At 32.3% G+C, this 25,192-nt stretch overlaps 1 protein-coding gene across 4 annotated transcripts in view; it reads right to left on the reverse strand.

Annotated features, from left to right (window-relative positions):
* The window catches only part of RC3H2 (ring finger and CCCH-type domains 2), a 60,300-nt gene that overhangs the window by 9,956 nt on the left and 25,152 nt on the right, over positions 1–25,192 (reverse strand). For 2 of the 4 annotated variants that reach the window (XM_074292995.1, XM_074292998.1), the window contains exons 9-14: positions 20,507–20,619; positions 14,328–14,378; positions 7,285–7,593; positions 2,989–3,203; positions 2,036–2,472; positions 512–682 (exon numbers count right to left, since the gene is read on the reverse strand). In XM_074292995.1, the coding sequence (XP_074149096.1) occupies positions 512–682; positions 2,036–2,472; positions 2,989–3,203; positions 7,285–7,593; positions 14,328–14,378; positions 20,507–20,619 (1,296 nt within the window). The remainder of the gene's footprint in view (positions 1–511; positions 683–2,035; positions 2,473–2,988; positions 3,204–7,284; positions 7,594–14,327; positions 14,379–20,506; positions 20,620–25,192) is intronic. The other 2 variants (XM_074292997.1, XM_074292999.1) reach the window with 1 other exon arrangement.

Raw genomic sequence — 25,192 nt, forward strand, 5'->3', positions numbered from 1 at the left:
TTGTAGGAGGAAGAAGAATGATATTTCCCTCTGGAAAAAGAAGGAGAATTAGGACTAATCTTGAACAGAGAGAAAAACAGGTAGAGCTCAAAAGAAAAAAAAAAAAAAAGTTTACATAAATGAGGATGGAGGAACATGTCTGTTTTGATATATATTTTTGTCACTTCATTTTAAAGACACATGAAACAAATAGTCTGCTCTGGAAATAATGGATCTAAGAATACTAACCTAAATTTAAGGCATCCAAGGTAAAAGTTACTTGAATACTAGGAAAAATGGCAACATCTCTCAAGTCCAAAAAACATAAATGATAACACTAGCAACTTCTACACCTCTTCCAGATGAGAACTAGAGTGCTATGAAGAGACATGTGTTAACCATGTAACTGCTTACAAAAAAAACCACTCAAGAATTTTTCACTTTGCTACTTCTAGTTTAAATAAGCACTTCTCCTTTAAAAGTAAAGTAAATTGTTTGGCCTGACCCTCAAAGGCATTAAGCAACTTCCTACCTCAGTACGAAAGTCTACACTGAACAGAGGAGAAGGTGGTGTCGGTGACTGTGTTGCCATAGGAAGAGTTGAAGAAACAAGGGGTGCTTTCTGAGTATGATACTGCGCCCACTGTTCTGGTTTTCGTCTTAACTGATCCTCATAACTAGTCTTCAAATGACCACAAGGTTCCTAGGGGAAACAATCAAACATTCTTAGTTATCTAAAAAGCAGAATAAAATATGAAATGCCTGTACCATGAAAATAAAAGTAGTTTACTATGCCAATGGTTTTTTTAAAAAAAAGAAAGGAAAAGTGAGAGATCATGGAGTTTCACACACACACACACACACACACACACACACACACACACACACACACACACACACACGGTATATTTGCAAATATACATGTGTATATGAATATACACACACGTGAATATGAGTATGTATATTAAATGTGAATAAAAATAAATATGTATATATATGTATGTATGTAATATGTGTGTGCATATAAATTTTTTTTTAACTCAAATGCTTAAAGAAATTGGAGAAATAAGAGAATAAGGTAAATTGAAGAAGAGAGTGAGGTAGGAAAGACAGATGGAGAAAAGGATAGCTAATTAAGTTAACATTTATTCACTGAAAGAATATTTATTAAATACCTCATATATACTGCACTATACTAGGCACTAGAATACTCAAAGACAAAATATGACCCCTGTCCTCAAAGGACTTTCAATACAGCAAGAGTAGTAAGAAATATAGTCAAGATACAAATCAGCATACAAGTACATAAAAAGGATACAAAAATGGTCCAAGATCAAATGAAGAAACAATTTTCAAGCTAACAAGATAATCAGGGAAGGCTTCGTGGAAGGGGGGAGGCATGAAAGATTGATACATTATTTAAAAAGAAGGGGGTAGATTAAAGGAGAAAAAGACATCTGGTATTGTGAAATTTGTGTAGGAAAAAAGCAGAAGTGGGAGCAGGGCCAGAGTAGTGAATAGTCCAGTTTAGCTAGAAGAAAGAGAACACAAAAGGAAGTAGTATAAAATTCAGCTCAAAGGTAAGCTGAAGTCCCAGTTTACAGGAATCGTAGAAGTGAAAGTTTGGGCTTTAATTCAATAGACCATGAGAACCATTGAAGATTATTCAGAAATAGACTGATATACCAAGATTAAGATATTAGTTAACAAAATTAATCTGGCAATGTGAGCAAAATGGAATAGACAAGAGGACACTTAATATTCTAGATCAGCTTTTGTGATGGGTTTAGGTTGGAGTGGTATAAGTACAGAAAATAAAAAAGTACAAAAAGATACAAATATGACAGATATAGCATGTGAGCATTCAATTTTCTGTTGTGGTAACAGGTAATAATCAAAATAAGAAATATAGAAGAAAAATAAAATGATCTGTGCTCGAATTTTAATGTCACACACACACACACACACACACACACACACACACACACACACACACACACACACACACACCCACCCACCCCAAAGGTATTATTTTCTTATTTCCATTATCACCTACCCTTGGTAAAGGTACACTTGTTCTTGGTTCACTAGGTGGCTGACATGCCATTGGATAATATCCATCTAGAGAATTACTATATCTTTCTCGCAAAGATGTCTGATAGACAGATGAATGCATCACATCCATTGGAGGTAAAGAATTACTCCTAATAATGTCATCTCGTTGGTACATTGGTGGACGCCAGATGCGCCGACTGTCATATACAGGAGCATACATTCCGGAAGGTACTGGGGGAACTGGTCCATACGGCTGCGGAGGAGGAGGCTGGTAAGGAGAGGAATTCACTCGATCTCGAGGGGGAAATGTACTGTAATGATCAGCATATGGCACAGAAGCAGGTGGGAGGGAAGATTCTGGAACATTATTGGATCTCACAAAACGAGGAACACAGGGAGCCACACCAGCTGGTACCGTTGGAGGTGGTGGGTAGTATCCTTGAAAATTGGAAAGAAGCACATTTAATGTGGTCTCAGTACTATCCAGCATTTTAATGGTTTAAAATGTTTTTTAAAACACTGAATTTGCAACTAAAGAAAATTTGCTTTTAATCAAAATGTCAACCTCTAATTCAATTTTATAAGTAAACTATATATTCAATGATACTACTACAAAGAAATTACTGCCAACTGAACCTTTAAAATCTGCTACATTTCTAGAATTTTAGCTCCTCCTCTTAGATAAGCCATTTTAATTCTAGAGAATTAATTACTATGAATTTTGGTATTTTTCCTAGATCCAAATACTTGCTTAATTGGTTAAGTTGGGTGACATCTAGATATTTAGTTCACAGAAATTATTTTCCTTGAATTACTGTTTTAAGTAGTTACAAAACAACTGAAAGTTTTTTTGGTTTAAAGATAAACAGAATTAAATTTTCCCTTTTAACTTAAAAGCTCAATATATTTAAACAAATCTTAAATCAACTAGATATAAAACTTCAAGATACTTACCTGTCTGTGGGTACTGTGGAACTTCAAAGGATATCTGGGTCCTTGGATCTGGAAAATACTGGATGCTTTCAGAAGGCTGAGGATACACAGGTACTCTAGTTACAAATGAGCTGGATTTCGGAGGTACTGAATTCAGCTCTGTTCCAACAGTAGGGGGCCCAGCTGAGGTAGCTGCTACATTACTTACAGGAGTCTTGGGTGGAGAGCCAATTTTACTGGGGGGAGGGAAAAAGTAGAAAAATCAGCTCATATCCACAGCTATTTAACTATTCTGAAAAGTTATCTTTCCTCAAGACCCCAAATTTCAGAGTGAAACCATTCACTAAAAATAGAATAGATACTTTTGTATGAGCAATTAAGCCAATACACATTATAGTTCACGTATATTATCAATGTACAGTCTCACAGTGACATATTCAAAGCTTCTAGTAAGAACAGGAGATCCTACAAACATATTCTGGAGTACTCAAGGCACCTTCTGTAGACACAAATTAATCCATTGTGGAGGAAACAGTATAAGAATGAAAATTAAACAAATTCCTTTCAGAAGCAGAGAGGGATAATAATTAAAGATTATCATATAGAGAATTGCTACGTTTAGATGAAATGACATCTATTGGGAAGGACGGAGGGAGAGAAGAAGGAAGAGAAAGGAAGAAAGACAGAGGGAGGGAAGAAAGAAGGGAACGAAAGAGACAGAAAGAGAAAGAAAGAGGGGGGGGAAAGAGGGGAGAGAGTGAGGGAAGGAAAGGGAGAAGAAGCGAGGAAGGGGGAAAGAAGGGGGAGAAAGAAAAGGAAGGGAGAAAGAAAGGGAGGAGGAAAAGTAAAGGAAGAAGGAGGAAGAGAGAGAGAGAAAGAAATTAAACATTTATTACTTAGGTGCAGGATAGGCGACATAAAACTGATTTTCTAAAAGAAAAATCAGAGTAGTTATCTGCTTATCTATACATTTCTTATTCTTTCTTTAGTCAAACTCTGACACCATCTTGAGAACCATGATATGTTAGGAAGTAGATCCTGCAAAATTAATGACACAGGAATATAACATTCCTTATACCAAATGTATTATAGGGTTCTATCCAATATTACAGTTCAATGGCAAAAATTACTATAGCTGGAATCAGGAAGTCCCAAGTTCAAATCCAGGTTCAGAGACTTACTAGCTGAGTAAGGTAAGTGACTCAAATTTCTGTTTCCTCAGTTGTAAAATAAAGATAATAGCTGCATCTCCCTCATAAGGTAGTTGTAAAGATCAAATTAAATATTTGTAAAATGTTTAGCACACTGACAAGAACATAATAGGCACTTAAATGTGTATTCCTTTCCCTTTCCTTCAACAGCTATTGAAATTAGAACAAACTTTAAATAGTTTGAATATATAACAAGGAGTATGGGCTGCATTTAAGTTAAAGCAGATTGGCCTATCAGATGTTTACTTCTATCAGCAACTGTGCCTGCAGAAATTAGCTTTAAGTATGAGATGGTACCCACAGGTATAAACTTATGCTTTTTAGATTGTAGTGTGTAGATATTTTAGTATTTTATTTCTTGAAAGTAAATAAAGGCTTCAAGGAAACAAATAAGCATTTATTATGGAGGGCTGTTGTTTAATTTACTAAAACTTTTGAGACCATAATCAAATAGTTTTTTTTAATTCTCCAAGCTGCCCTTCTGCTTAACTTTTTAAAACAAGTGTTACTTATGTGTACCATCTAACAAATAGTACAGGGGAAAGTAATTTTAAAAGGATCAAAATAATAAATATAAGCTATTTATAGGTTAGTATTATTCTCTAATTATCATTTCCATTTTGCAAATGAGGAAGTTGTGGCAGAAAAAGAATAAATGACTTGCCCAAGGCAGCTCAACTAATCTTTTAAATCCAAGAGTAACAATCTCTATTCTGCATTATGCTACCACTCACCAAGGATTAACTTTTTCCATGATGGCTCTCCTTCTACTTCAATATTCAGTAGTGGCCCTTATGTACTGAACTTCTATAGCCTTTATACTACTTTGTAATCACACAATTTAGATAATATCTTCCACTATGTGCTTTTGTTCATGTGTTCAAATAACCAGGCAGTAGAACGAACAGTAGAATAAAATCTTGGCTGAGCCAAGAATGAGGATGACCCAGTTCAAATAGGGCCTCAGATACTTACAGATACTTACTATGACCTTAGGCAAGTCACTGTATTTGCTTCAGTTTCCTCAATTTTAAAAAAGATAAAATAATAGCACCTATTTTGCAAAGTTTTAAAAAAGCTCAAATAACATTTGTAAAGAGCTTAACACTGTGCCTAAAATATAGTAAGCATTCAACAAAAGCTGGTTTCCTTTCCTTCCCCTGATTAGACCTTGAGGTACATGAAAGCAGAACTTATACCACCTTAATATGTCCAAACTACCAAGTAGATAGAACATAAGTAGGTATTAAATATTTGATTGTTAATACTTTCTTCTTTAAAATATTAATGCTTTTCTCAATCTTTTTTCTTGTTGTTTGCTTGCATTTTGTTTTCTTACTCATTTACTTTCTTTTTTTTAATCTGATTTTTCTTGTAAAGAAAGAGAACTGTATAAATATGCTTATACATATTGGATTTAACATATATTTTAACATGTTTAACATATATTGTGCTTGCCATCTAGGAGAAGGGGTGGGGGGAAGGAGGAAAAAATCTGAAACACAAGGCTATGCAAGGGTCAATGCTGTCAAATTATCTATGATATATTTTGAAAATAAAAGTCTTTAAAAAGAAAAAAGAAAAAATTAATACTTTAAAGGCTTTTCACACATTTTCAAATATGAACAAACTACTTTTTACTACCAAAAGTATGAAGTAATTCTTTGCGTTATAGAATACTGTGCACCATAAGCTTTCACACATCTCACTTTTAGCATACAAATGCACTTAAAAGTAAAGAAGAAAAATTTTAGAGTACTTCAAAGTTTACAGGGTACTTTTTAATCTTCATTTACAAATATCCATTTTACAATGCATGAAACTTGAGGCATAAAAAAAGGTTCTGACCAAAGTTTATATAGCAAATCATGATAAGAATTGAAATTAGCACACAGGATTCCAAATTCCATATTCTCTTCGCTAAATCTCATTATACACTGTGTACTATATACATTTTCTAAGACTTGGTATTTAGATAAGCTTCTTATAAATTTATCTCTTTTATTTTGAATAATATTTGTCCCAATACATGGATTCACAATGTGATTTGATAACACTGACAAATATATAAAATACACGCATTTAATTTCAATAAGAATGGAAACCAATCAGAAAACTCAGGTTTCCAAATAACCAATAAATATGTGATAAGGTGGAAACAGAAGTGGATTCAGATTTCAGAGTCTTGGGTTTGTATTCTAATTCTATTTCTTCTGATTTTGTATTATCTTAGATAAGTAACAATTTCTCTATGCCTCAGCTTTCCTCAACAAAATTAAGTATAGCTGGACTAGATAGAATCTATAAGATCCTTTCCATCTCTGAAATTTATGAACCCATAAATGACTGTAGCCTTTGACAAACCATCTTCCCTACAATTAAATTCTGTCATCTGAAAAATTAGATGATTTTCTCCTATACCAAGCTCATAGCTATATCTTGATATATGAAACTAATATTACTTTTAGACACCTGAACCAATATGTTAGATACACAAGAACTCAATATATATTTACTGATTAATTTTTCCATAAGCTGAAATTTTACTAAGAGAAGCAGAGTAAAGTATAGAGTATAAATAGTTTACAGACATACTACTAGTTATGTGAACATGAACAAGTCATTTAACTTTTCAGTGCCTCAGGCAATTCTTTGAAAGTATAATTTTAAAATAAGCAGTCCCGATGCATTGGTAAAGAGAATTTTATCAAACTCAAAGCTTCAAAAAGTATTACTACAATGAAACTGAACATAAAGTTCTAATTCAGGTTCACATTTCCAAAAGAAAATATTTTTATTAAAAATGTAGTTAACTGCTTTTTCCAGAACAATCGTTAAAATTGCATAAAGTTATAAGGTAAACCAAGTACTTTCCTCATTATCATCCTATTCATTGAATAGGATAAAAATCCATTCCATCATGTTATAGTTGAAGAAACTAAGGCTCAGAAAGGTTATATAGGGTTACTAAATTGTGGGACCACAAATCTAGACTCCAGGTTCAACGCTTCTTACTAATCAGAACAATTTTCATAAATGCCCTGAAACATTCAAAAAGGACTTTTGAAGAACAAAAATGAAATATTTTTACTTATAAGATACCTACTTTTCAGTTACAGATTCTGCAGAAGCCCCAGAGATATTCTGACCACTGGAGCCAACCTTCCCTACTTTCTTCACATTCTCCAAAGCTCTTAATGTGGTGTCAGCACCACGAGGGATTAGCTGGGAAACACTATTTTCTGCACTTGAAATCCCATTGGTACTTGGAACAAGTTTCCCAGTTGTTTCAGTACTTCCTATGACAGAAATGACATTTCCAGCTGTAGTTGTGACAGTGTTGTTTACGCCAACTTTATTTAAGAGAGGAAATGTTCGTACAGTTGCTGTGATCTTTTTGTTCCTTAAACGATACCTGTTTAAAAAAAAAAAAAAAAACAACTATTAACTACATTTCAAAAACAGTCAAAATCAAGAATATTCAGAAATATGCTAATTAAAACCACCATAGGGGCAATATATTACCAAATATGATAAAAGTTGAAAAATTTTGATGTTAAAGGAGTTATGAGACAAGCAATGCTGTGAACTGTTTTGTTTAAAAAATGTATAATGCCCAAAAAGTTAATAATGAATTATAATACAAATATCTCATTATGGGGTTTCTATGCTAGGAAATTAATACAAAACATATATATATATATATATGTATATATATATATATATATACACAAATATGCACATTAGCATTATATTTAATTTTTAAAATATAAAAATAAAATTTGTGCCTAATGATTAGGGAACATCTGAACAAAATGTGTCATGTAAATATAATGAAATTTTATTCCTTATACCAAAAGGAGCAATAAATATGAAGAATTAAATAAAATATGGAAAGATTTGTAAGATGTGATACAGTAAAGAAAAGCAGTGCTAAAAGAATAATATACAAAATGATTACCACAATATAAATCAAAACAACATTCAAAAGCAACAAAATGCAGGTCAAATACAGAAGGCAATTTTGGTATCAAATGGTAATTTTATATTCCTCTCCTTTATGTACTATTAAACTATTAGTTATTACCCATAACATTCCATCACCTTTTCTCAAGTTTTTGTATCAACAGTATCCCCCATATCTGGACTATATTCCCTCCTCACTTTTGCCTGATAGAATTTCTAAATTCTTTCCAAGCATATCAGGTCCCAAACTACCTAGTGCCTTTACTAATCTACCACCCTGCACCATGTTAGTGTTTTCATCTTCTAGAAAGCAATTTGCTTATGGCTGTACTTAGCATTTACTATCTGTGTACACTTTGTATCACCACATTGATTCTAACATCCTTGAAGGCAGAGACTGTTCTGTTTATATTTTGTACATAATAGGCACTTAGTCAACAATTATTAAGTGCTTAATATGTGCCAGGCTTTGGGCTAAGTGCTAGAAATACAAGAAAACGAAAAAATATAGCTGCATGTAAAGATTCCATATTCAAAAGGGAGAAATGACAGGAAAAAAATAATACATACACAAGATATATACTATATAACTGAAAGATAGTCAGAGAGGGAAGGCACTGGGGTAGGGAGTTGGGAGGAGATGGATGGGAATGAATTTAGGAAAGTAAAAGTTACAATTTTAACTGAGCTGAACTGGAAAGAAACCAGGGGAAGAAAGATTAAAATAAAAAGGATTTACTGATTCCTAAAATGCTTAGTCTCACCGCATAATTAACTAATGAAGATGAATATCTTCAGGAAAGTCACTGTGAAGATAATTATATCCTAGCTATCCACATTTGTGAATGAAGATGCAAAGATGCAAAGATTGAGACATTCTATAAAGGACTCACTTGGACATTCCAAATTACACCAACCCATAATTTTAACATTCTGTGGCTTTAATACAGAATGGAGGATGGCAAAAAAAGTATTTTGCAAAACATGGTTCAGAAGGAGAAAGCGTTTGTAGAATATATAGAAGCCTTAAATGAAGATGTCACGAATACTTTCTAAAAGAAAAAAATAATTTTGGACATGATCACCAAATAACTTCACAGAAGAAAAAAATAATAATTTAATATTGGAAATGTCTGGTAAACAAAGAAGGAGTTATTTCTAAAACAGTTATTTGTGTATTGCCATGCCACTGACATGTTAGAAAAAATAAGAATAGATGTTATGCAATTAACTACAAAAAATGGTTACTGGATAAAAAGAAGATACATTGCCTAGACTATCACTGTTTCATGAAAAAGTAAAATTGTAAAATTTATCACAAAAGAAGGGAAGCAAAAGCCACTTCATTTGGCAAACACTTAAATCTCCTTGCTCAGAGAGGAACATAAGCACAGCATTAGAAAATAAACTCATAGATAAGATCTTACAAAGTAGAAGGCTAGCTAGATGGTACATTGGATAGAACACTAGGCCTGGAGTCAGGAAGACTCCTCCCAAGTTCAAATATGGCCGCAGATACTTACTAGCTATGTGATCCTGAGGAAGTCACTTAACCCTGTCTGCTTCAGTTTCCTCATTTTAAAAGGAGCTGAAGAAGGAAATAACAAACCACTCCAGTATCTTTGTCATGAAAACCCCAAATGGAATCACATGCAGAGTCAGACACAACTGAACAACAACATAGTAAAATGGTAGAGTTTAATGAGCAGTATTACCTTGCAAAAAGTAATCAACAGCAGAATGAAAACAAATTAATAGTAAGTGCAGCAAGAGACCCAATAAGCAAGATCATGCAGGGCTCATTAAAAGACAAAACTGGTAGGACACTAAACTGATGGAAAAAAAAAAAAATGGAAAATATATGTGAAGATTTCTACAACAAACCCTAGCATCCACCAATAATAATACAGCCATCACATCACATGGGTACTCTAGTAGGACAGTTTCTGATATGATGCATGACAAAATAGAAATAGCACTATAGAAAATAGACATAATCAGAAAACTGTGAGTAGTTCTCTGTGACTCACAACTGGGGAGAAAAAAAATGTGCTCTATGAGCTATACAATGACCAATCATGACCCCAGCAAACTGCCTTTTATTCATTCTTCCTCCAACATGGCAGAGAAGAAATAAACTAGAACAGCAGAATGGAATATATATTTTTAGATACGGAAAATGTGTGAACTTTGTTTTGTTTAACTATACTTATATGTTACAAGAGAGTATATTTTTGGGGAGGGTGTTTAGTGAAATGAGAGAAGATGGGAGGAAATGGAGGGGTTGTGATAGTGACATTTAAAAAAAGGAAAGAATGTCAATGATTGATTTTTTTAAAAAACAACAAACCCCCAAAAACCAGCAGAATAAAGTTCATAAGGAACACAAACATAACAATGCTGAAACTATACAAAAACTGAAACATTAAAAACAATAATAACAAAAATTTAAAGTCTGTATATATATTAGGGATTTAGGGCTTCATATGCAGTACTTTTCTTGTATAGAGAAACATTCATTTGTAAAGTTCACACAATTAAAAAGGATTTTTTTTTTAAATTAAGAAAATATACACTAGATTTACTGCTGAATTCACAAGATACATACAAAAATAGAATAAGGGGCAGCTAGGTGGCGCAGTGGATAGAGCACCAGCCTTGAATTCAGGAGGACCCGAGTTGGTCTCAGACACTTAACACTTCCTAGCTGTGTGACCCTATGCAAGTCACTTAACCCCAGCCTCAAGGGGGGAAAAATAGAACAAAAGGTAAAGACTTCACAAAATAACAGCAGAAAACTGAAATATTACAGCTTCTACTCAGCATTATACCACACCACCTCCTAGATACCACCAAAGGAAGCAACTTCAAAGACTACTGTTGGAGGGTCTGGCTACATATGGAAGGAGGTATTCCTGCCCCCCCAACAGTGACTCTAAACATCCTATGTGAAGCAGACTATAGTTATTCTGCACAACCACATTACAAAAAAGCATTGCAACTTGGAAAGGAGATTGGGGGACATAACAGCACAGAGGAAGCAACAAAGAAGCCTCAACATATCCCAATCATGTGAATGTCAAGGATGACAGGGAGGGAGAAAATTCTGGAAAGATGACAGAATAGGGCAGAAAAATAGGTAAGAAAATTCCAGATTTCCCCTATAAACAAAACAAAATTACACCTCAGAACAACCATGAACCAGTGAAAAACAAGTAAGACTCTGGGTAGAACAGCAGTTCTCCACTGTAGAAGTTTAAGCAATGTGAAGTGTAAACACCTCCAAATTAGCCTCCTGAAATAGCCAGCAGGAAGCCTGGAACTAGCTATGTTAAAGTGGAGTCTCAGCCCAAACAAGAACTTTCACCACCCAGACAGTATAGGGTATTTAAGGTCTGAATCGAGGAAGATTGGGAATCTCTGCTGACAAGTAATGCCAAGCCCGGCTGTGCTGCTCAGTCAGGGTTTGGGCGATAATAGAGTTCTTAATTTGGGATTCCAGGCCAGAGAAGAAAAATGAAGTACAATCAGAAACACCATTCCCCTCTATTACAGGATTAGAGGTGCTTATAGTATTAATAAGTTCTCATAAAAAAAAAAAAAAAGAAAAAGAAATGATCAGACAAAGAAGAACCCAATCACTGATATTTACAATGGGAATAGGGAAGATAGGATTCATCTTTAGAGGAAGATAATGAATTAAAAAGTCTCTTCTACCCCAAAGAGTAATGCTAAATGGCTACATGTCTAGAATGAATTTATAAAACAACTCAAAAAAGACTTCAAGAATCAAATGAGAGAGATTTAGGAAAAGTTAAAAAGAAGAGGAACCATCCAAGAAAAACAAGATTATGACAAGAAAGTCATAACTAGAAAAGGAAATCTAGAGTCTTAAGGCAGAAAATGATTCTTTGAAAATTAGAATTGCAGGGCAGCTAGGTGGCACAGTGAATAGAGCACCAGCCCTGAAGTCAGGAAGACTTGAGTTCAAATATGATCTCAGACATTTAACACTTCCTAGTTGTGTGACCCTGGGCAAGTTATATCTGTAAACAGCAAAAAAAGAGAAAAACAATAAAATATAATAATCAAAACAGAAATTTAAAAAATCTCTTACACTTATGATACTGCTAAAAATTAACAATAAAACCAGATCATTAAGAGGGGAAAATATTCATTTCTCTATTATTCATATGCAATATTTTTATTTTCCATCTCTATGGCTTTCCACTAGTTATTCCATATGCTTGGAATACATTCCTTTCCTAACTTCTGCCTTCATGATGTAGCTCTTCTACTACTTTCTTTATCCAACTCCTAAAACCTTCACTTCCAGATAATCCCAGATTAACTATTAACTACTTCATTTATTATTGTTCCTTTTACATTCACACAGACACACACACACACACACCTCCCAAATATATATCTAATTAATTTTGTTATCTCCTCTATTATAAAGGAAGTTCCTTAGAGAGTAAGAAAATTTATCCTGTGAATTTTTAGCCCTAGGTCCCAGAAGAGTAAGTACTTAATAAAGACATGTTAATTAAGTGAAAAATCAAGAGAAAAACTAAATATGCTATAGTCTGACTCCTATGTTCTTCTATAGGTGGATGGAAAAACTAAAAATAGGAAGCTGTTCAGAAGAGATGAGACAGGATGCAGTGATGAACTAGAGATGTACCCTCACCAAGACCAGAGAACAACAGAAAATTGACAAGTTATTTCTTTAGCCTCTTACAACGATAGCACCATAAAAATTTTTAGTCAAAAAAGGTTCCCCAAAGACCTATCTCAGGAACAAAGTACCAGGTGAAACAAAGATTAAAGAAAACCAACTGGTAAGACTAAAACCCTCTAACTTATGAGAAGTGCATATTATTGAGGTCAAATCCTCAATAATCCTACAGGTAATGGCACCAGGAGAAGGACAGATCAACACAACCTCTTAGGTAGGGTTAAAATGAGATATATGACCTTTTCATTAGGAATCGCTCCAGATACTAATCTAATCTCTTAATTACATTCTAAGAATATAAAAAGAGCTAAGTTTAGGAAGAAGGCCGATTGTTTTTCAGACAGAACTATAGTTAGGGAAGATGGAACCAGGACACAGCTATCTGACCCATAACTTCAGAAGAGAAAAAAAGCATTGGGAATACAGGATGGATAACAGGGGGAAAGTGCCAACATAAGAGAAATAACATTAAATTAAATATAAAATAATTAAATTGAGAAAGATATAACCCTAATAATCAGAACCTAAAATGTATGTGGATAGCAGCATAGCTGAGAAAATAGAATGTAATAATTTTCTGCAAACTCTGCAGGAATTATAAACATGCTATCAGACTAAGCAAAAATGTCAGGAAAACTAGATTAAATATAATTAATCATTATCAAGAATAAACAAAAATTAACCAAAAAAGCACTGCATATAAATTCACAAATGAAAAGCTAATTAAAAGGTTAAAAAAAAAAAAAGGTTTTCACATAAGTGCAGATTATAATGTTCCCCTCTCAAAGTTGAATAAAACTGTTATAAAAATGAACAGAAAGAAACATATAGAAATGAACAGACTGTAGAAATTATGTTAAAAGATTAATCGAGTTTTAAAATTTTCTTTTAAAAATATTTTGGATTTGTATGATAAAGTTAGATAAGTATTTTGGATTTGTATGATATATTTTGGATTTGTATGATAAATATTTTGGATTTGTGATTTGTATGATATATTTTGGATTTGTATGATAAATATTTTGGATTTGTATGATAAAGTTAGATAAGTATTAACAAACTTTTTTTTTTAAATCCTTTCTGCTCCTTCCCCTTCTCCCTCCCACTATGCAACTTTTAAAATACTTTATCAATTTTAATACTAGATGAATGGGAAAATTAAAGAACATACTTATTTTGCAGCATCACATGATACCTTTACAAAAATAGACTACGTATCTGATTACAAAGAATACTACACAGGTGTAATAAAGCAAAAATTAGCATAACTTTACAGATTATAACCCAATCTAATATCCATAAATACCAAAAATATAAGCAAAAAGTACAAACCGAAATGGAGACTTAATAATGGCATCCTGAACTATGATTGGATCAAAGAACAAATCATAGAAACAATTAACAACTATGTGAAAGAGAACGATAATGATGAGACAACATACCAAAATTTTGGGGGTGCAGCTAAAGCAGTCCTCAGAGGAAAAATTATATCTCTGAAAACATACATTAACAAAATAGAAAAAGAGAGGATTAATAAACTGAGTATTCAATTTAAAAAACTAGAAAACCAACAAATTAACAAAATAAGCACAAAAGAAACCTTGAAAATTAAAGAGATTAAAAGAAGACAACAGAAATGATAAACAAAATTAAAAGCTTATTCTTTGAAGTGCCAAATTAAAGTGATAATCATTTGGCTCACCTTATAAAGAAAATTAAATTATTAAAATGTTTAAATGAGCAAAGTCAATTCAAAACAAAGAAGTGAATATTCTTGAAACTACTATTCAAAATAATTATACTAGCAAAAACTAAGAATTTTTTTAAACAAAAATTATCTAAAAATTATGAAATATTCAAATTAAGAAAACATAAAAGAGAAATTCTAAGCAATGAAACCTCACAAAGCAAAACTAAACAAATCAACATAGAGCTAAAAAAAAAAAAAAAAAAAAAAAAAATTGGCCAGATGGATTTATAAGTAAATTTATCGATAATTTTAAAGCAATTTATACCTATGCAATGGTATTCTCAATAATTAAGAAAACAAACACCCTATAAAACAAATATGGTTCTATGACTAAATCTGAGCAGAATAAAGCAGAGAAAAGAGAATTTTAAATCAATTTTCATAAATGATTATTGATGTGAATTTTTTAAAACACTAGAGATATTATTATAGTAATGCATACAAAAATAATTATAACCAAATTAGATTGGCATTCAAGAATAACTTAGTGTTGGGAAAACAATTAACATAATCCCTAATAAAAATAACTTCCTCAAAGTATTTTATTATAACAAATATAAAAAAAAAGAACTCTGACAGTCTACAAAACTATTTTATGCTGAAAACTCTAAAAATTTTAGGAAAAAAGGGGCAATTTCCAAATGTAATAAGCAATATATCTCTGAAATAAAAAAATTAAAAACTAGCATTATTTGAAACAGATACACACTAGAAGTTTTTGCAGGTATAAAGCAAAAGATATTCTTTGTCCTTTCTCTTATTTGACAGTTCCAAAAATGACAGCAAAAGCAATGAGACAAAAGAAAGGAATAAAAGGGGTAAACACCTTCAAAAGGAAACCAAAATAAGTGTTAACATACAACACAGTGGTTTCCTGAGAAAAATTTAAAATCAGCAAACTAAGACAGAGTTCCAGTGGCAGTATATAAAATAAACTCACAAAAAATTTTAGCACATATATAGAAATAACAAAAACCAGGAGGAAATATTAATCAATTGAAAAGCATTTATTAAGCATCTATTATATGACAGGAACTATGGTAAGTCCTAAGGTTAAAAAGACAAAAATGAAACAGTTTCTATCCTAAAATAATAGAAAGTGTACAAATATCTGAGAGTCAATTTACCAACTGACACTCAAGATTTATATGGAAAACATTCTATTATTTAAATAGAATTATGATCTACTAATAGCAGCCATATTAATTAATCATAACATTATACTAATAAATTAAAAATAATAAGCAAACTCTGAAACAATGAAACTCAACAAGCCAGTCTTTGGTAGACCCAAGAACACAGATTACTACACCTCTCTATTTAATAACTTTAAGAGAATTGAGAAGCTCTTTGGTGAAAAATAAATTTAATATAGTATTTTTATACCACATACCAAATAACAAGGGGAAAGAACAAATATAAAAAGTCGCTTTTTTTTTTTTTTAATTGAGAGGAAGAGGGACATGGAAGCGTCTTTCACATTTATTTAAGAATTCTTAAAGAGAGAAAATACCATAAAAATGAAATTCAAAACTTCTGAAAGAACAAAAATCAATGAAACAGGAATTTTATATGGGGAAAAAGAGTATCAAAGAGCCAATAAACACATAAAATTATGATGTAAGGATATTAACACAGACATAAGACATAAGAAATATTCCCCAATAGGTATGTAGTCAAAGGAAATGAACAGCCAACAAATTAAGAATCAAATACTGTCATCAACCATGTGAAAGAGTGTTCCAAATCACTAATAATAAAGAGAAATGAAGAATAAATAACTAAGGTTTTACCTCATATCCAAAGTGGCAGAAATAGCAAAAGATGGAAATAGTCAATGATGGAGAGGCTAGGGAAGAAAGCTATGTTTATGTCCTACTAATATAATTGTTAGGTAATCAAACCATTGGGAGAAAAAAAAAAAAACAACTATTTTTTTTTAATAACTAAAATATTTCTATGCTTTAATCCAGGAATGACATTCTAGGCATATATATATATTAAGGAAATCAAAAACAGAAACTTTGTTTCTATATGTGCCAAAATATTCAAAAAAGCACTTTTTGAGGCAGCAAATAATTGGAAGCAAAGTACTCAACAATTAGAAAATGGGTAAACAAATGGTGGCCCATAACAGCATAGAACTAGCACATAAAAAACAATAAATACAAGGAATTCAGAAAAACATGGAGAGGATAAAATGATGCAAAATGAGTAAGTACAACCAAGAAAACAAAATTATACAACATATAAATGTATGTAAAAAAAATTTTAACTGTTAAAAAAAGCATAAGAATCTTTAATGACTATCAATGCACAAATGCAAAAAAACAACAAAATGAACTGAATGTAATTTAATTATGACATGCTAAGCTATACCTAGAAAAGTGATACGAAAAACTACTTTATTCCATTAAATGGATATGAAATGTTACATATGCTGTCAGATACTACTGACATGTTGGTTGCTTTGTTAAAATGTTGAATTTTTAAAAATATTTGCTACAAGGAAAGACTAACTGGATAAAGGGCTTAAAGGGAATATGCTAGGAAATTAATATGACATAAGTGAAAGATATTAATAATGCTTTTAAAAAAACAAAAAAAAAAAGAAAAATGTGAAGAGTTGTAGCAGATCATGAAAAGGCTGAGTAGACCTTTGCTGGTAGGAAAAAAAAAAATCACATACTTCATTATTTTTCTTATGTAAAGGAAAAAAAAATTAGTATTAATCCATATGCCTACTTTCCCACCCCTAGAATATTTTTTTTTTAAATAATTTACACACATACATCAAATGCATCCCTGGAAGTACAAGGAATAGGTGGCTTTTAAAAATATATTGCAAACTGCTTCTTTCAGTTATACAAGTAGCTGAAAAGTGTATAAAATACAAGATCTCACTGTCTTACTAAAAAACAAGTTGTTGTATTCCATGAAGAAAATATCTTAAGAGCTCTCTAAAGAGCTCTTCTAAAACTTCTTCTAAAAATATAAAAACTACAAAAGATTTTTTGAAAGACTATTTAGAAATAACTTTATTTGATGATTAATTATTATTATTATTACTATCCTTCAATCTAGGGTTAAAACAGAGCTGAGCTATATCCTTGCCAAAATTCTTTGCCACTGTGATAGAAGATGTGCAACAAAATCCAAATGGAAAAGGGATTCCCTATAGAATTTATGAGGTCCTCCAAATGAGCTCATTTACAGACGGCATTGTATTGATTACATTAACTCTAGAGAAAGCTTTCTAAAATGAGATTTATAATTAATTCTAAATGGTTTAGAATTTTTTCACATAAGAAAAAAGGAAAAGGATAAAGAATGTCCATTGTCCAAATGAAGATATAAGAAGAGAAGGTAAAACCACAGAGCTTGTCCCTATGACTTAGATATAATGGGAATGGGCAATGAAATGGGCCCAAATTTGAAAGGGAAGAAAGAAAGGCTGAAATGCCTTCAGAAAATTCTGTATAAATAATTTTTTTATTCCCCTAGAAAAAAGGCAATATTCTTCTGGTGATGTAATATTTCTGCAAGTTACAGAAAAACAGTCTTTAAAAATGTAAGTTGTATGTCACTCAAGAGAGTTGTATCAAGTTCTCACGGGTATCCATAATATATTCCGTCTCAGACTCAACTTTGAGCTCCCAGTTATATATCAACATTATGTACTTACAATATATATCTCTCACTGGATGTTCCATAAATATCTCAAACTAACCAAGTCTGAAACCTTCTCATCTTTTCCCAAAAGTCACATTTATTTTCCTAATGCCCTAATCTTTACTGAGGGTTCTACTATTCTTCTAGTTACCAAGATTTAAAGTCATCCTCAACTCTTTATTTTCATTTTCTCTTTATATCCAATGTCTTAAGACATTAACACATCCATCACCTTTTCTCTGCCTTCATGACCACCATCCTAATTTGAGAAATCTTTACTTCTTGCCAAGACTACTGTAATTGTTTCTTAATTGTTCTCTACTTCATCTTTCACATAGTTGCAAAATTAATATTCCTAAATTTCAAACCTAACCATGTCACTCCCTTGTTCAAAAAGCATCAGGATATAATACAAATTTAATTTTAACAAACTTTTAACACTAAAAAGCTGTTCAAAACATAGTTCTAGTTTATCAAACTGAGTTGTTTTATGGAATTCCCTCTCACATACTGTGAATGCAGAAAAATAGCCACAAAAGCATCTTTCCCCATCTCACTAACTCATGAAGCCACCACACCTCTGGATCCTCATTATCCCTCACCAGGTCTACTATTAAGAATCTCCTAATTGGCTTTCCTGACTCAAGGCTGTCCCCATTCCAATTCATCCTCCTCTCATGTCTGCCACTGATTTTTCTTAAGTTAAGGTCTGAAAAAAGCACTAATTAAGACTCAATAAAGTTAAAGGCTCCATAAATGCATGAGATGAAATCTAAACTTCTCTTTCAGACATTTAAAGCCTTTCACAACCTAACTATAATATTTCTTATCCTAATCATGTTATTCTCTCACCCTCAATAATCTTACCCAAGGATGTCAAACTCAAATGGAAATAAATCCCTACTTAAGCAGACTCAAAAAAAACCACAAATTAACATTATTTTTTATTTTATTTTTATTTCTTTATTAAACATTTCTCATTATATTTTAATCTGATTCACTCCACAGTGATCACCTGCCTAGAGTGTGATCTGTCACTCTGGTCTAGCAAAACTGACCACCTTATTTTCCTCATAGGTTACTCGATCTCCTACCTGTTTTGTCCTAGAATGTCTCTCCTTCTCACTCCATTATCATAGAATAATTACCTTCAAATACTAAGCTCAAGTACTAATTCCCTTATAAAACCTTTCCTGATTCCCTCAGTTACCAGTGTCTTCCCTACTAGATGCTGAATTTATTTTCTACTTAAAATAAGTATTCTTATATATGTACATGCTGTCACCCCCCCTTTTTTATTTTTAAAGAAAGTAAGCTTCTTGAGCAAGGGCTGTTTCATTTTTTTGTCTTTACATTGTCAACATCTATAAATAGTTCCTGGAATACACTAAATACTTAATAAATGGCTACCGAAATAACTGAAGAGTTCAGGAATAAAGTATATGGGAGCCAGGAAAAAAAAAAAAAAAAGAAAAGAAACCCATATTTTATTGATAAGACAGCAATATGGGAATATCTGCCTTTATTTGCTGGCACACTATTTATGTATTTCAGAGCTGACTGCACAGACTATGGTTTAAGAATACATTGAACAGCCTATTAGGGATAGTGAGGTACTGATGGGGACAGAACAAATAGTACTAAAAAGACCTCTTCCAGGCTTTCCCTCGAAGATAAAAACTGGATGGGACCAATGGGACCTTTGAACAGTTCAAGTATATCTTCCAGAAAAGGCTACTTGTTTTATAGTGAAATTTGGGTTGACAACTAAATCCTATATATTCTTCACAAATTTTTCATTGTAACTCTAAAAGATCATCTTCCAAGTCACAAGTTACCTAAGTTGGTAGAAGAAGTCCTCAAACCAACAAAAAAATTTTTAAAAAGACAGATTCTTTATGTAACTCTTCGAACAAGAAGCGTGCTCATGTTTAATTAAATGGAAGTGCTGGCCCTGATTCAACTATGGTATCAAAATACAGATAGCAATAGAGAAAAAGATTCCAAAATATTTTCTGACATTCATTTTATTTAATTCTTGGGCAAATGGCAAATAGAAATTTAGTAATCTAAAGCATTTATAAAGTGAGATTATCTGTATCTTCTAAATCTGTCACAAAATTAACAAATGGATTATTATATTTCTATAACTATAAGGCAGTACTCTGACCCACCATAAGGTAAATTTCTCATACTTACTTTTCAAGCTCTTCCTGAGAATGAGCAAATGTACAATTTGTTCCTCGTGGACACCCCCCCTGCTGTCGCAGATCTCGGCACATACTAGTTTTATATTTGCTATTTGGCTGCGGCTAAAAAAGAAAAATAAAAAGTGATTGCATTTAAGATGCCAATACTGTTTAAATTTACAGGAAAGGAAAGAATAGTTACTATTCATCTCTGGATGGTAAGCTCTTTTAAATTGTATCCTTAACTAAATTTTCTCATTAAATGTGTGAATCACTCAGTTCCTCTATTGCTAGGTAACTACAAGAAAAGTCCCACTCTGCAGAACAGGAGTCATTAAAGACAACCTTTTGTAGATTAGCTCAAATTGTTTCAAATGTCCTAACTATGTACTGGGGGGAAAAAAAACACAAAGAATCTCACAAACATTAAAGCATATCATTTCTTTATCAACTTAAAATTCTCTACTACAATCAAAACAAAATATTGAACATTTAAACAACAAAACCTAAAATTTATAAAAGATGCTATAAAAGAAAAACATTTCCAAATATTTTGATATAAACATGACAGATGCAGATTCCGAGGCCGATTATCTAGGCAAACTACTGTATCTCATCAATTAGAGATCATTGTTGCTTGAAAGAGTTTGGACTGGCCAAAATTGGAGGGGGTGAACGGGGAGGGGAGAGAAGATATGAAGAATACTGTCAAGATAAAACAGGCAATTGGACAGATGTATGTGAGTTAAATCTGGGACAGGTACTATATATAGACAAGAGGCTGGGCTCAAAGTCAAAAAGAGGAAAAAAACCTAAAACATAAAATATCAAACTGCATGACATTTTCAATGATCCGAAGGAGCTGATAACAATAAAAGTACCTATTATAAATGAGTATTCTTCAAGTTATGTGATACAGCTGTGAATCTTAAAAGTTCATTTAAGTTTAACAAATATTTATCAAGCACCTACGAGATGCAGAACACTATCAGTCAAGTCAAACAACATTTATTAATTATCTACTATGTGCTAGAGATATAAAAATGGCAAAAAGATAGTCCCTGCCATCAAGAAATTATAATCTAATGGTATTATACAAAACAGAACAAAGAAGAAATCCAGACAAAATACTATAGGAAAATAGAAAATACAAGATATTTTTATACTTTCAGTGTAGGCATCAGCAAAGAATGAGAAATGTTCCTAACTCTGAATAACAACAACGATTTCAACAAACACAAATAAGGAATGACTGCATCCTAGGAATAGAAGACATTTATGTAAATTCAGAGAAAGAAGAAAGCAGGATAGGATACCATAAAAAGTAGTTGTCCAGTTTGGCTGGAACACAGAGTAGATCTTGTTCAGTTCTTAGTGGAACAGTTTAAAAGCAAGAGTGATAAGCTAAATATTGCCCATAAGAGGGCAACTAAGTTTCTCCATTACTTCAGTACCTGGTTTTATAATCTTTTTCTCCTCTGCATCTCCCATCCTCATTACTGGGGACTGAGATATACAATTGATATTCCTTCAAAAATTCTAACTACTGGTTTCCTCAACATGTTAATTTCCCATGACTTAACTCCTCCACTCAATCTCAGCAAAACAAAAATTAGTCATTCATTTAGTCATGCCAAGACCTACAAATATACCACCTCTATATTCAAGAACTCTGGAATCCTTTTATCCAATTTTATTTTATTTTTTGCATTCTACTTCTCTTCCTTGCCTTTCTTTACCAAAACCTACTCTTTAAACATAGCATGACCTCTAATCCCTCAATCCCCCTATTTACTCTTATGCCATTATTCCTGCATTAGTCACTCTTTTCCTCTTCTTGAACTTTTGGTGAACCATGCATTATATTGTCCTCCTAAATCCTTGGCTGCCTTATATACTCAACTACACTATCAAGCCTCATTCCCAGATGATTTTCACCACCTACTGCTTTTGTTCATACAAAAAATGTTGCTAAATGAAGGTAGAGAATATCATCCAATCATTCTGATTGAGTCCACTATAAATTTTATGTTACACAACCTCTACTGGACTCTCATTGCTAGGCAATCCTTCTATATCTCCCAAAGTACTCATTATTCTATTCTCCACAGCAGCTATTCCAAATCTTTTGAACCTCCCATGGCTTCCCTCCCCTCATTCTAAAACAAACAGCATACGTTAAGAGAGAAGCAAGGGGGAGAGTAGCATTCTATATTAAAGAGTATTTATAAGAAAAAATCCAAAAGCCGGGGGATGAATATGGTGGTGAGCATCTAGATGAATGAAGCAGGAAACAAAAACAACAGTATTGTTCTAGGAGCAAAATACTGATTACCTAGACAAAAGGAACAATTACAATTTGGGAAACTTCAAACACCTGATTTGAGTACATGACCCTATAGCAACAGAGGACACCCTCTCTCCCTTTAACCCAAAGCTTTCTCCCTTTCAAAAGCAAAATAGATAATAAATGTGTTATTAGACTAAATGATTATTTCATCCATTAAAAAAGCAGAGGAACCAACAAGAGGAATTTCTATTATGGATCAGAGGCTGACCAGCAAGAAAGAGCTTAAGTAGAAATAAAATGAAAAACAGGAAAATAAAAGGAGATCAAAGATAGAAAGATTTAATATATAGCAAGATATTTATAGTAATACTTTTTGCACTAGGCAAAGTAGTACTAGTAAAGTAGAAATAAAATATGGAAATAAAAGGAGATCAAAGATAGAAATATCCAATATGCACCAAGATGTTTATAGTAATATTTTTTGTACTAGAAAAGAAATAGAAACAAACTAGATGCCTAATGATTGGAGAATAACTAAATAAATTATAGTATTCCACTAGTATCATCAAGACATAAAAAAAGAAAAAGAAAAAAAAAACAAACAGAAATCATGCTGGATAGATACCCTTGTCAAATTTTGGGAGAAATATGAATGATTCATATAAGATAGGAAGGGATAAAAGAACTGCAATCTATATTGGTTGCAAGCTACTGAATTAATGAGACCAAAAACCTAATCAAGTACATGAATGTAATGGAGTATCACTTTGCTGTAGTAAGAACAAAGGTAGACAGAGTTAGATTTATATGAATAGATGCAAAGTGAAATAAACAGATTCAAAAAAACAATATATACAACTACAATAACATAAATGGAAAGAACAAAAAAAAAATGCTATGTAATAATCAAGTTAAATGCTGAAGAAGAAATATGAGAATCTATCTCCTTTTATTATAGAGGTAAGAGAACATGGAGGTAGAGTACAGAACATATCATCTGACTTGATCATGAGTTGATTAGTTTTCATTAACTCCCCCCCCCTTTTTTTTTAAATAAAATTCATTAAAAGACCCAGATCTCGGGGATGGTTTATATTATACTGGGAAAATTAAAATCGCAAAAAAAAAAAATCAATAAAAATAAAATCAAAGAAATAATGGAGGAGATGAGGGAAGCCATTGCATCACAGTTTATTACAGAGGATAGAAAAAAACAATGCACAGTTCCCCATGTATCTTGGATCTGGGGAAAATAGATTTCAAAATTGAAAGGTAAGTAGGATCCAAAGGCCAAATATTTTACAGGGGAAGTTGGCCCAAGACAAATGGCAAGCTCAAGAACACAATTCCAGTCACATACAGAAAACGAAGGTGTTGCTAAGCATTGACAGGGGTGTGGCTGAACAAACTGTGCTAAATGGCATAATGGAATTATTATACTATAATCTTATTATTATAACATGTAAAATAGCAAACAGAAATTCCAAAAGACATGAAAGGACCCGTGTGAATTGATGGAAAGTAAAAATAAGCACAAGAACAACAACAATATATGCAATGAGCATAAATTAAACCATTAAAAAGGTAGTCAAGATCAATTTAATTATGATAACCTATTTTGATTCTTAAGAACAGCTACAGAGGACTGGAAGATTACAGAAGCAGAATACTGAATAGAGTCAGTTTTACCATCAACTAATTTTGCTTAACTATTTTTTTTAATAAGCGAGGGTTAAACTGGTGAAGTGAGTATGGGAGTAAAGGTACTGAGAAATGACTATGATATTAAAAAAAAAAAAAAAAAAAAACAAGAAAAAAAGGGTGTCTACCCGAAGAGACTAATGTGGAAAGACTGAACTCATAGATATACTCAGGTTTTCAAAATATATATAGGTATAGGACAAATCACCAGTTTTAACAGAATTTTACCAAATGTACTAAAAAGCCAGGAAAAAAAAAAAAAAATGAGGTTGGAATGAATCTGAAGGCAATCAAAATGATTTTAAGCTATGGAATAGGTAACAGCAGGATCAAAGAAAGGATAGGGAATTGCTCAAAATATAGAAGAAAACAAACAAGTCTTAGTTTTTTCTATTTAGTTTTGTCCCCTCTTCCAAGTAAAATAATTTTTAGACAGGGAAAGAGAAGAAAAATCATTAGAAACCTAAACTATACAGAGAGAGTTATCTCCCAGTACTCAATGAGTTTAAGTCACAAAGCCTAGACAAATTTTTGTCATTTTGAGCTGCTGAGTTTTCAAATATCAATGAAAGATCTCAAAAGAGGAGCACTCTAAATGGCAAATAATCCAATTTAAAAAGAGAGAGAGAGAGAGAAAGAACAATAGAACTTGACAACTTCAAACCAATGGGTGAGCTTCACTTGCTACCCAAGAGAAAATTCTAG

Source organism: Sminthopsis crassicaudata, chromosome 2 (assembly GCF_048593235.1).
Source record: "Sminthopsis crassicaudata isolate SCR6 chromosome 2, ASM4859323v1, whole genome shotgun sequence".
Lineage (NCBI taxonomy): Eukaryota > Metazoa > Chordata > Mammalia > Dasyuromorphia > Dasyuridae > Sminthopsis > Sminthopsis crassicaudata.